Here is a 13,743-nt window from a genome sequence, read left to right as displayed (position 1 = left end):
CTTCAAAACTCTTTCCGCTTCCTCTCACTTCTTAAATTGTTTGTTGGACGGCTTCCACTGGAATCTCTTTCTTTTTGTAAAAGGTCCCACAGGTCAATAAATCAGTCGTTTCCAGCATGGTGGTCTCTACACACTTATGTTGGGCATTCTTTTATAGTAGGCAGCTGGAAAATGGCCTTTACTGGAAGTTTTGAATGAACTGGTAAATATTTACAGTTTGAGAATAGCTGATAAAATGCTAATACTACTTTACAATATACATTAAACAATGAATAATAATGAATATTCAGGATATAATTTTATTATTAACTTATGTATTTTGATGTAATAAAGTATTCACATTTAAAGAATAATATGCAGTTGCCTTTACTCACTTTTAAAAGTTAAATGAAAATAGAATAATCCAGTATGAGTTTATCCTGCTTTGTGAACATAATACATTTAGGAAAAACCCTTCATAAGATGATTATTCATAATGAAAATGCATAATAAAAAATGAATTTAAATGGAAAACAATTATAAGTGTCCCCAGGTCCCAAACACTGACCCCCATTTTTGCTCAAATAGCATCAATTCACTGCGGTAGGCTGGCGCCCTGCCCGGGGTTTGTTTCCTACCTTGCACCCTTTGTTGGCTGGGATTGGCTCCAGTACATGAAGATTGCTGATGGGGGAAGAATGATGGCTTAAATTTAAGCACTGCAGCCTCAAGAATTAAGCATTCTGGGTTCGAATACTATGCCTGTATCATTGTCTGTGTGGAGTTTGCATGTTCTCCCTGTGTCTATATACTCTTTTCTCTGTGTACTCTAGGTTTTCCAAATTTATACCAAAGACATACTAGTTAAACTTAAACTTAAGCTATGTTAACATAAGTTTAGTTAAGTTTAACTAGCAACTCTAAATTGGTTCCATGTGAGTGTGAACACAGTGAATACAATAAGTATTCAGACCCCTTTAGTTTCTGCACACTGTATTGTGTGTGATTTTATTCTAAATGGATACATTTGCAATTTTTGCTCATCAATCTGCACTGAATAACCCATAATGCCAAAGTGAACACTTTTAAAAATCAAAACCTGAAATCCCTCATTTATATACTGTAAGTAAACAGACTCTTAATTCAGTACTTTGTAGAAGCCCGTCTGGCAGCAATTACAGCTTCAAATCTCTTGGGAACATCTACAGGTTTTGCACACCTGGCTTTGGGATCTTCCAGGCCGATCCACTCAAGCTCTCTTAGACTGAATGGGAAGTGTCTGTAAATGGACATCTTCAAATGTTCTATGGGGTTTTAGTCAGGACTTTTGCTTGGTCACTCAAAGACAGTCAGAGACATGTCCTTCAGTCTGAGGTCACATGCACTCTTCAGAAGGCTTTATTCAAAGACCCCTTTGTATTTGGCTGTATTCATCCTTCCCTCAATACTGACCAGACTCCCTGTCCCTACCAGTGAGAAGCACACCCATAGCATGATTCTGCCCCCATCAGGCTTCACTTTTGGCAATGTATTAGGCAGACGATGAACAATGCTAGGTCTTTGCTAGGTCATGCTTGGAGTTCTGCCCAAAGAGTTAATTTTTTGTCTTATAAGAACAGAGACTCTTTTCCTCAAGTTTTCACAGTCCTTTAAACTGTCATATGTCATTAACAAAAGAATGTCTCTGTCTACCCTCCATACCAAAAACCGCTGCTGAGATAGTGATCTTTTCAACAGGTTCTCCCATCTCAGCAAATGACTTTTGAAGTACTCTTAAGGTGACTGCTGGGTTCTTGGTCATTTCCCTGCCCAAGGCTCTTCTAGCCCAGTTGCTCAGTTTGGCCTGACGGCAAACTCTTGAAAGAGTCTTGGTGGTTTCCATCTTCTTCCTTTTCACAACTATTGAGGCAACTGTGCTCCTGGGAACACTCAAAACTTTAGAGATGGGAATATTCAAAGTTTTAGAAAATGTTTTATACCCTTGCCCTGATCTATGTCTCACTGAAATTTTATCACAGTGGTCTACAGAGAGTTTCTTGGATGTCATGGTTTAGTTTTTGTCCTGATGTGCAGTGTGAATTGTGGGACCTTATATTCAGGTGTGTACCTTTCTAAATTATGTCCTATCAATTCAGTTTGCCACAAGTGGGCTACAATCAAGTTGCAGACAAGGCACACATGTTTTAGAACTGGTCTGCCATCCGTTGTAATGGTCAATGTTTATTTGCTGTCATATAAGATGGATTAACTGTCTGCTTTTATAGCGGGGTCATGGAACATATAATAATGGTGGCGTTTTATATTTTATGGACAGCAGACTTAAATCTAATTTACCTGACACTGTGTTAATGCTGGACTGATTTTGTCTTATATGTGCAGACAGAGACCCAGTGCGGTGTTGAAAAAAGGCAGGAAGAGGACTGGTCATCATTGTGAATGAGGAATGGAGTAAAAGAAAGCATATTACAGTTAAAACTATAGTTTGTAATTCAGACATTGAAATTCTTGCTTTTGCAATTCATCTACATTATCTGCCCAGAGAGATAAATTACATCTTCCTTATTAATGTTTACCTTTCTCCGTCTACAAATGGAGATTCAGCAACACTTTAATGATGAATCAATCTGTCCCTGCTGTTATAACATGTGGTGACGTTTGACCATTTAAGAAGTAAAAATGTTAGGTTTAAATACGCAATGGGAGGTCTGACAATTGAAAAGTACACTTTATGATAGGTGTAGGCAATGTCAGTCCTGGAGGGCTGTTTTTGTTCCAGCCCTGTTTCATAATGAGAGGTCAATTATTGCTGATGAAGCACTTATTGCTTAAGTGACATTTTGATGCTTCATTTTAGTGGTCTCACTTGTTAAGGTTCCCCATCCTTAATTGCTTATTTCAGCCTTAAACAGCTGCATTCACCATTTTAATGGCTCCTTATTAGCAATAAGATGCCACTGACAAAGGAGCCAGCAGTTCTCCATCTAACTTGTTTCCATTTACAGCTGTGTGGATTCACCATGAACAATTTAGTTTACTAAAACATTTAAGATAAAAATGTGACAGACTGAAAATTATACATTTTAGGCTTCAAATCATTTAGATGATATCTATTGGAAAGGAAAAAAAGCTATGATATAAGAACCTAACATTGCACAGTAACAAGCCATAAAATAGCATAAGGTCTGAGATTGGCAAGGATTAGCAGTTGGGTTGGAACGAAAACCTGCAGCCACTGCGGCCCTCCAGGACCAATGTTGTCTAACCCTGCATTATGACAAGGATTTTGAAGTCACAGGGGACTCAACACTATCAACTTCCAGATCATGTTCAGAAGCCATTAAAGAGGCTAACAGAATGTTAGGTTATATAGCACAATGTGTAGAGTATGTCCAAAGAGGTTATGCTTAAGCTTTATAATGCATTGGTGAAGTGCGTGGTGATCTGAGTACAAAGATAGATAGATGGATAAAAGGAGACAAAAAGGACATAGCAGCACTAGAAAAAGTCCAGAGAAGAGTGACTAGGCTGATTTCAGGGCTACAGGGGATGAATTATGAAGAAAGACTAAAAGAGCAGAGCCTTTTCACTATAAGCAAAAGAAGATAAAGAGGAGACATGACTGAAATGTTTAAAATTATGAAGTGAATTAGTACAGTGGATTGAGACTGTTATTTTAAAATTAGTTCTTCAAGAAAACAGGGACACAGTTGGAAACTTGTTAAGCATAAATTTCACACAAACATTAGGAAATATTTTTTTACACAGAGAATCATAGACACTTGGAAAAAGCTACCAAGTTGTGTGGTTGACAGTAGGACTTTAGGGACTTTCAAAACTCGACTTGATATTTTTTGGAAGAATTAAGTGGATAGGATTGGTGAGCTTTTGTTTGGTTAAATGGCCTGTTCTCATCTAGATTGTTCTAATATAACAACTTTCTATCAGTTTGTGTCATGTTCCACTTTAGGAAATAACAAACTGGACAAGTTATATTCAAATGTTCACGAAGCCTTTAAATGTAAACTACTGGCACCTTTAGGCAGATCTGACCACAGCCTGATTAATTTTATTTCTAGCTACAAGCTTGTTATTAGATGGAGAAATTGGAGCATGCTGGCTGAAATTTTTCTGAATGGCTGCTTCCAAATGACAGACTGGGAAATGATGTGCAAGTCACATGGGGATAAAATTGAGGAACTCAGCCTCTGCATCACAGAATATATTTACTTTTGCGTTGACAATGTGGTACCCTCAAAGACAGTGAGTTGCTTTCCAAACAACAAGCCCTGGATTAGTAAGGACCTAAAAGATCTCCCGAATGAGAAAAAGACAGCATTTAAATCCAGTGGCAAACAGGCACTGAAGAAGATGCAGCAAGTGTGGAAGAAAAAGCTTAGTGAAGAGAAGAGAGTTAACAAAGCTAAAATAGAAAACAAACTCGCTCAGAATAATATGAAAGATGTCTGGAAATGATTGGGTATAATTATTGGATTCAAGCAATCTAGGGTCCTAGTGCAAGAAGAGGATGTGGACAGAGCTAATGCCCGGAACCATTTTATTAAGATTTTCCCTCCCAATGCCACCTTCTTCTAATGACCAGACTCCTCATGCCATCCCTACTACATCAAAAATTCCCACCACTGAAAACTCCAGGATGAGTCCACCTCTGACAAACAGTATGGACTGTCCATAACTGAAGACCAAGTAAGGTGACAACTAAGAAAGCCAATCACAGGAAAAACCACGGGACCAGATGGAGTTAGTCCTCAAGTTTTTAAGGCTTGTGCTAACTAAATTTGTGGTATTCACTGTCACCTGCTCAGTCTGTCTCTAAGACTCCAGAAGGTGTCACTGCTGTTGAATCCTGCATTGACCCTGTTCCAAGGAAAGCACGTTTCTCTTTACCTAATGATTACAGAATAGTGGCACTTATGTCTCACATTGAGAGGCTGGTCCTGGGCTCTATGAGTTCCAGTTGTGGTAGACCAGCTAGACTCGCTGCAGCCTATCAGACAAAGATTGGAGCGGAGGTTGCTTTATCTATCTACTCTGCAAGGCATATTTTCACCTGAACAATGCTGACAATGCTGTGAGGATTATGTTTTTTGATTTCTCCAGTGCCTTCAGTACCATCCAGCCATCCCTGTTAGGGGGTAAACTCAGAGAAATGCATGTGGATTATCTATTGTGTCCTGGATAATGGACTATGTGTTAAGAGGCCCACAGTTTATGACACTCAAGGACTGTGTTTCTGATAGGGATGTGAGCAGCACTGGAGGACCACAAGGAACAGTTGTGTCTCCTTTTCTCTTCACTCTCTACACCTCAAATTATAAACCTGGTCACGTCACTTGCAGAAATTCTCAGATGACTGCACTTATCGGGTGTATTGATAAAGGGGGTAAAATAGGGTATAGGAGTCAAGTGAAAAACTTTGTTTTTTAGTACAGAAAAAATTGCCTGCAACTTAACATCAGCAAAAACAAGGAATTGGTATTGTCTTTCGCCACACCAAAAATCCTCTCTGTCCAGTCTCAATTTAGGAAGTGGATGTAGAGGTGTTACACTCCTACAAGTACTTGGGGCTTTACATCAATGACAGGTTGGACTGGTCTTGGAACAAAGAGGAACCATACAAGAAAGGGCAGAGCAGGTTCTTTTTTATTAGGATACTGTGCTCCTTTTATGTGGGTTGTGACATCCTTCACATCTTCTACAACTCTGTGATGGCCAGTGTGATTTTTTTGCATTGTGGTTTGCTGGGCTGTTAACATCACTTCAAGAGAGGCCCACTGAATCAACACACCAATTAAAAGTGCAGGCTGAGCTATAGGATACACTCAGGACTCCCAGGAGGTAGTAGCAAATGTGAGAATTAACATAAAACTGAGTGCTATTCTGAACAATTGGAAAAAAAACAAACATTCTCTCTGTGACACACTAACACTTTTAGCCAATGAATCATTCAGCAGAAGTGAGTCATGAAACTTTACTGGGGCTGCAATATACCAATATCAGTACAAATGCATTATGCCTCAGTGTGACTGCCAAGTTAGTTTTCTTTCTTTTTAATTTTTTTCCTTTTTAGTCAATCTGGTTTGTGCTCAGACCATAATGTGTGTGTACAGTATATACAGTATATTTCTCCCTGGGGACAAATAAAGTTCTATCTATCTATCTATCTATCTATCTATCTATCTATCTATCTATCTATCTATCTATCTATCTATCTATAGGATAATTAAGTCAAACAAGATGCACAAGGCCACAATTCAGAGTACCACAGCAAACAAGTACAAATACTTAGATAAATGAGAGGTATCAGTTTTTCATTTTGTAAACCTTTCTGAAAACATATTTTCATTTTCTCATTATGGGTTAGTGAGTGTAGATTAATGGGCATTTCATTTAAAATGAAATCTAAAGAACAATAAATTGTGCAGAAGGTGAAGGCCTTTAATGACCTCTTAGGCACAGCCATCATCATTGTGTCTGTCTGCAGAGAGAATGTCAACTGCTTCGAGAGGTTTATTACATCGACAGCAACAATCATGTCTCTGGTGACTTTTTCCATGAAGTTAGTAGATGGATTGGGAGAGCATGGGGGGTCATGAGGTCGCTGGAAAAAGGGTGTGTGGTGTTCACGATATCTCTGCAAAAGGATGAAGGTCCAATTCTTTAGAGTCCTGGTGCTTCCTGTTTACTACATAGATGCGAGACATGGATGCTGTCCAGTGACCTGAGATGAAGACACCTTCAGTACTGTGTGTCTTCTGTGTGGGTACTGCTGGTCTGACTGTGTGTCAAAGAAGCGGTTGCTCACGGAGTCAAGAATAAGGAACATTACCTGCATTGTAAAGGGAGCATCAGTTACGGCACTATGCCCATGTGGTGTAATTCTCTGAGGGTAATCTGGCTTACAGGATCCTCGTTGTTGAGGACCCGAGCAGCTGGACCAAGCCAAGGGGATGCCCACGTAACACCTGCTCTGGCAGATAGATGGTCATTTTTCGGAGGGTGGAACTAGACCGTGTGATTGCTTAGGGGTTTGCCAACAGGGATCTCAAGCTGTTTCGTCATATGGTGGGTGCAGCAATGCGCTGTACAAGTGCATGCTCCCCAACCTGACCTGATCTGATGGAGACGGGTTTGAAATACTTTCTGAATCCTCCGTATATGGGTCTGTAGGCCCATGTGTCTTGTCCTTGTTCATAGACTAAATTACTAATAGCCAAAAACAAACACATTTTTTCTATTGCACATTTTCTTACATAAACATGTTTGTGAATAAATTGTTCCTGGTAAATCAACTGACTACAACCCTTTTAAGGCAAAGACCTTTCACTCTCAAAGTTTTCTGTTGGCTGTTATTTCAAAGTGACATGATTCAAGAAACACCTGTAAAATATATTTATTTATGGGCTGGTTGCCATGACACTGCATGGTGCTAAACATATCAGTTGCAGATGCAATGTGTGATGTTGTGGTGGATGGCTATTTAACACTGAGCCATGTCCCTACTAGTGCCTTAACTTTGTTTAAAAATAAACAATACACTATCAGTAGAAATGCTGTTGGGGAATATTTTTTCAAATTATTTCCTTTAGAGTATCGCAGGTATAAATCAACAATGTTGTAAAATTAAGTTTAGAAACATCTCCCCAGTATAGAGAGAGAGAGGTTGGGAGCATGCACTGATACAGCGCGCTGCAGTACCCATCACACCGCAAACCACTACAGGATCCCAAATTTGGACCCAAGCACAGCTGTGCCACTAGTTTGAATGGAATGGAACAGTGTGAGGATCCTTTACAGTGGCTAGAGTGCCAATCTAACCACCATCCCTCATTTTTTCCCTACAAGTTGGAGGAGTTGCTGGATGCAAGGACAGAGCAATTGCAGGTTAAGGGCCTTACTCACGGGCCTAACTAGACAGACAGGAAGGACAGGAATCACTTCTGGCATTTATGCGATTTGAACCAGCAACCTTCCGATTGCCGGCACAGAGCCTCAGAGCCACCTTTATATATATACTGTATATATACTGCTCAAAAGAATTAAAGGAACACTTTTTAATCAGAGTATAGCATAACGTCAATGAAACTTATGGGATATTAATCTGGTCAGTTAAGTAGCAGAAGGGGTTGTTAATCAGTTTCAGCTGCTGTGGTGTTAATGAAATTAACAACAGATGCACTAGAGGGGCAACAATGAGATGACCCCCAAAACAGGAATGGTTTAACAGGTGGAGGCTACTGACATTTTTCCCTCCTCATCTTTTCTGACTGTTTCTTCACTAGTTTTGCATTTGGCTACAGTCAGTGTCACTACTGGTAGCATGAGGCGATACCTGGACCCTACAGAGGTTGCACAGGTAGTCCAACTTCTCCAGGATGGCACATCAATACGTGTCATTGCCAGAAGGTTTGCTGTGTCTCCCTGCACAGTCTCAAGGGCATGGAGGAGATTCTAGGAGACAAGCAGTTACTCTAGGAGAGCTGGAGAGGGCCATAGAAGGTCCATAACCCATCAGCAGGACCAGTATCTGCTCCTTTGGGCAAGGAGGAACAGGATGAGCACTGCCAGAGCCCTACAAAATGACCTCCAGCAGGCCACTGGTGTGAATGTCTCTGACCAAACAACCAGAAAGACTTCATGAGGGTGACCCAAGGGCCCCATGTCCTCTAATGGGCCCTGAGCTCACTGCCCAGCAGCATGCAGCTCGATTGGCCTTCGCCATAGAATACCAGAATTGGCAGATGCACCACTGGTGCCCTGTGCTTTTTACAGATGAGAGCAGGTTCACCCTGAGCACGTGACAGAAGTGAAAGGGTCTGGAGAAGCCATGGAGAACATTATGCTGCCTGTAACATCATTCAGCATGAGCAGTTTGGTGGTGGGTTAATGATTGTCTGGGAGGCATATCCATGGAGGGTCACACAGACCGCTACAGGCTTGACAAAGGCACCTTGGCTGCCATTTGGTATCAGGATGAAATCCTTGGACCCATTGTCAGACCCTATGCTGGTACAGTGGCTCCTGGTGCACGACAATTCCTGGCCTCATGTGGTGAGAGTATGCAGGCAGTTCCTGGAGGATGAAGGAATTGATACCATTGACTGGCCACCACACTTTCCTGACCTAAATCCAATAGAACACCTCTGGGACATTATGTTTTGGTCCATCCAATGCCACCAGGTTGCACCTCAGACTGTCCAGGAGCTCAGTGATGCCCTGGTCAAGATCTGGGAGGAGATCCCCCACAACACCATCTGTCATCTCATTAGAAGCATGCACCGATGTTGTCAGGCATGTATACAAGAACACAGGGGCCATACAAAGTGCTGCGTACAATTTTGAGTTGCTGCAATTAAATTTTGGCAAAATGGACTAGCCTGCCACATAATTTTTTCACTCTGATTTTTGGGGCGTCTTTGAATTCAGGGCTCTGTAGGTTGATCATTTTCATTTCCATCAAACGATGTGGCATCCTTTCGTTCCTAACACATTACCCAGTCTATATCAGTATAGATATCCAGGTCGATTTCTTTTTCCCATTGAGATCTGATGTGTTTTCAAAGTGTTCCTTTAATTTTTTTGAGCAGTTTATATATATATAGAGTGCCCTTATGTTTCTTTATCTTCTGGCAATCATAATGGTGGTAAACTTTGGTGTACCTCTAACACACACAACATGGATGGACAAACTACATGGATTTCTTGAGACTCACTGAGAACCTTGAAGCAGGAATCAGATTAAGAAAACTGCTATTTTTTGTACTTCTGTTTTTATGACTTAAACACCATAACTGGTCTAACAATTCTTGAGGAGTATCCAAATCAGAACAAAGGTTAACCAACAAACTTACTCATTACAAAACAGATATTAAAACCTCACTGTTTCACACACACATTTTCAATTCCATGACACAGTTAGAGGTACTGGCGAATGAAGAACATTTAGCAGTCTACACAATGGTAATGCTTTTGTTCCTGGCAAATCAAAGACTCTTTCATGCAGTTATAAAAGTAGACATACTATTACAGCAAGGGTGTTTACCACTGCAGAAGACAATGAGCCAAGTGAGAACCCATACTATAAAATGTGTAATAAAGTATTTTAACACTTTTGCAAGAGATTGAAGAGTGGTTGCAGCTAAAAAAAAATAGAATACTGAGTAAAGAAACCCATGACACTTTTAAATGTTCTTATGATGTCTCAGTTTAAAATGTAAAAAAGGTATAGCCTCAAGGTTACGCTGGCTAACTCTGCTAAAGACAATCAGATTCACTGAACCTGACAAGCACTGAACAGCAGCACACTATACATTATTTTGTTTTACACAGTAAGGACAGACATGGTCCATGACCAAAACTAAAGTATGATGTCTGCCAGCATACAACAGTTTCATTCAATTATTCCATCCATCCATTTTCCAACCCGCTGAATCCAAACACAGGGTCACGGGGGTCTGCTGGAGCCAGCCAGTCCCAGCGAACACAGGGCACAAGGCAGGAACCAATCCCAGGCAGGGTGCCAAACCCACCGCAGGACACACACAAACACACCCACACACCAAGCACACACTAGGGCCAATCTAGAATCGCCAATCCACCTAACCTGCATGTCTTTGGACTGTGGGAGAAAACCGGAGCGCCCGGAGGAAACCCACACAGACACGGGGAGAACATGCAAACTCCACGCAGGGAGGACCTGGGTCTCCTAACTGCGAGGCAGCAGCGCTACCACTGCGCCACTGTGCTGCCCATCATTCAATTATTGAATTATCCATTTCAAGCCTAAAGTAATGCTCCAACTAGCATTGCATAATAGGGGAATATCACCGACAACTCCTATATTTTTCTGTCACTGTGCTGTGTCACCTTAGTGGACTTGTGGTGGTAAAGATGACAACTGTAATATTTCAATCAAAGAAGAACAAGAAAAAAAAAACAAGATTTAAATAAAATAAAATTTAAATTAAAAAGTTAACAAACCAGTAATACCAAAAAATGCCACAAGAATTAGACAGAAATATGGTCCTAACCAAACTTTGGCATTGTAGCACTGATGAAATGAAAAGGGCTAAAAGCACAGGAGTAAAACAAAATGAAAGATTGTCCCAGTTAATATAAGAAATAGTGATGAGTAAAAACAAAAGCTTTCTCCAATACTAATGATTAAATCAGTTAATCTATCTGACATGCAAATATTATGGCAACTACTGCCTGGCAGCCAGGGATGCTGCTAGCAGGCTGAAAGTGACATTGACAAAAGAGAACAAGCATTGATATAGAAATACAAAACTGCAAACCTCTCAGTCATGAAATTCCTCTTCCCAGTAATGCATTAAATGATTAAAATAAGTACTCTAGAAATGGTAAAAGCAAAAAACATTTCACACATATATAGCTGTGGGAATAAGGGCATAAGACCACTGTGGAGCTCAGAGAAATGTCCAGGAGGCAAGGGATAAATACTAAATGACTTGCTATTAATAACATACATATGGCAAAAATCTGATGCTTTCAGACCAGGCATCTAGACAGAAAATGTACTGTCTTGAACAAAATTAAGTGAAAGTAATCTTCCTATTTCAGGGGATGAGAGGTGTTTATCTTCACAATGAATTACCCTTTTTTGGTAATGTACGGTACATGTTAACTGCCAGCACAAAGGGATCTAGTTCTCTGTAATGTCCATTTCAAAGGTTTCACATACCAAAAATGGGCTGAAAAAAAAAATTACTGTGCTCCATTATACCATCTTAGAACCTAACAGTTTGTCCTTTAACATCTGATGGGTTACTTGAAGTGGAGATTAAAAAGGGAAAAATGATAACAAGATCATAAAAATCAGAAAAAAAAAACTACATATTAAAAGTACCTGTATAGCTTAAAATGAATTTCTGAGCAATGGTTATCTTCTTTAAAATAAAAAAAAGAAAAAGAAATTGTGTTCATCTAAGGGTGTAACTACACATTTTTATACACCAGATGTAATTCCAAGCAAAACATGATAAAAGTTAAGACTGTGTGTTCCAGATTAAACTCAGCGATTTTAAAATTATAAGTACTTTACTATATGATGTCAGAATATATACGAGTACCTCACTTTCAGTTGTGTACTTTGTTTTTTATTGCATTCCACAGGCCAATACTGATATTGTCACTTTGCCATAAAAAGACACGGGTTAAACCACCTATAAAGTGCTATTTTGATGTGAAATAATTAAAGTATTCTTACAACAATATAATAAAAAGACATTATTTCTGTATTGTTATTTATCATACCGGATTCTTCTATAATAGAAATAACAATGCATTTATGGGTCAGTTTGTACATTCAGCTGGATGGTACATTTTTTATCTAACGGTACAGTTTGGCTTTAAGCCCCGGCAAAACACAAAACTAAAGAATTTTAATATCTTTTTTATAAATCATTTCACTTTTTTGTGGCCCCAAAGATCAACTACATAATTATCATAACAAATAAACGGCATATAACAATTGACTGCTAACACTAATTACAATAATTTCTACAAAAACAATGCCAAACAGTTCTTTCCTCGTATAAAATGGATTCAGTAATGACATACTGAGCACAAGCAGTATAGCACCATATGGCGAGGATTACGAAAAGCCAACCACTGCGCACAATCCCCATTACTATTATTTACCCCTGAGGTCTGTATACAGTATGAAACCAAAACACGCTTGCGTGCAATGAGAAGGAGAACACACTTACCCCGGCCGTAACCTTGCGTGTGTTTCGCAAAGCTTCGTACCACAGCTTCCACTGCCTCCCGTAACACCGCAGGGTTCCCTGGGCTCCCCAGTCCGACCCGGACTCCCGCCGTGGCTCCAAGCCCGGAAGCTCCTGCTACCCCCATCCCTAGGCTATGCAGCTGCAGCGGTGGCGGCGGCGGGGGAGGACCTGAGGCGGACAAACAGGAGACGGGAGGCGGCGGGGCGGTAGGGACGGTCACTCCCGGACGAAGAGATGAACGGAGGGTCCCGCTAGCGTTTCCAAGCCCGATGCCAGGTTGCAACCGCTGAGGACGTAACGACTCCATGACTTCGACGTTAAGCGGATGAATCAAGTTTGGAGCGCAGCTTCATGTAATAAGAGACCACCGAGAAGAAATGCAGAACAATCCCCTAAACTGCGCCTGCTTCGTGAAGGATATACATATCGTATAGCCGTAATTCAAGAATAACGGTACCGAGCAGACAGGGGTTTAGAAAAATAGCCAATCCCTGAAAAGTAGGGGCGGGTTTGTAGCAAGGCAACACAATAGGAGTTTAGACAGCCTTGTCAATCTTTCAGCAGTGGGCGGTGTGAGGCTGTCTTCCAACAAGGAGAGTCAAGACTTTGTTTCAGGTAAATAAATAAATAAATGCTTGGATAATTGTGGTCCCGAGAGCGCAGCTTCTACTACTGTTCTGCATTAGGCTCCAGTCCGTACATTTCATAAACAAATAGTATATCATTCATTAAATTTCACATAGAGTTTATTATATTCTATTTGAGAATCCAGTGTCTTAAGTCTCAGATAATGCTATGTATATTTATTTAATGTTCTTCTTTCAAACTCTAATTTATTAAACAAACGTAAACACTATACCGTTTGACCTAGTGGTTAAAGATTTTGGACTTCAGACGCTGAGGGTATGGGTTCCAGTCCTGCTGCTGACACTGTGTGGTCATGAGAAAGCCTCTCTACCTTCCTGTGCTCCAATTGGTAAAAAAAGAAATGTAA

General features: G+C 40.3%; 1 protein-coding gene across 1 annotated transcript in view; it reads right to left on the bottom strand.

Annotated features, from left to right (window-relative positions):
* The window catches only part of lix1l (limb and CNS expressed 1 like), a 52,363-nt gene extending 39,134 nt beyond the window's left edge, over positions 1–13,229 (bottom strand). The window contains exon 1 of the mRNA XM_039751219.1: positions 12,729–13,229. Coding sequence (XP_039607153.1) covers positions 12,729–13,056 — 328 coding nt within the window. The 5' untranslated portion in view covers positions 13,057–13,229. The remainder of the gene's footprint in view (positions 1–12,728) is intronic.
* Between the last annotated feature and the right edge of the window lie 514 nt (positions 13,230–13,743).

This window comes from Polypterus senegalus, chromosome 1, assembly GCF_016835505.1.
Source record: "Polypterus senegalus isolate Bchr_013 chromosome 1, ASM1683550v1, whole genome shotgun sequence".
NCBI classification, from domain to species: domain Eukaryota; kingdom Metazoa; phylum Chordata; class Cladistia; order Polypteriformes; family Polypteridae; genus Polypterus; species Polypterus senegalus.
Note: the sequence above shows the minus strand (reverse complement) of the source record. Positions and strands in the feature narration are given on the sequence as shown.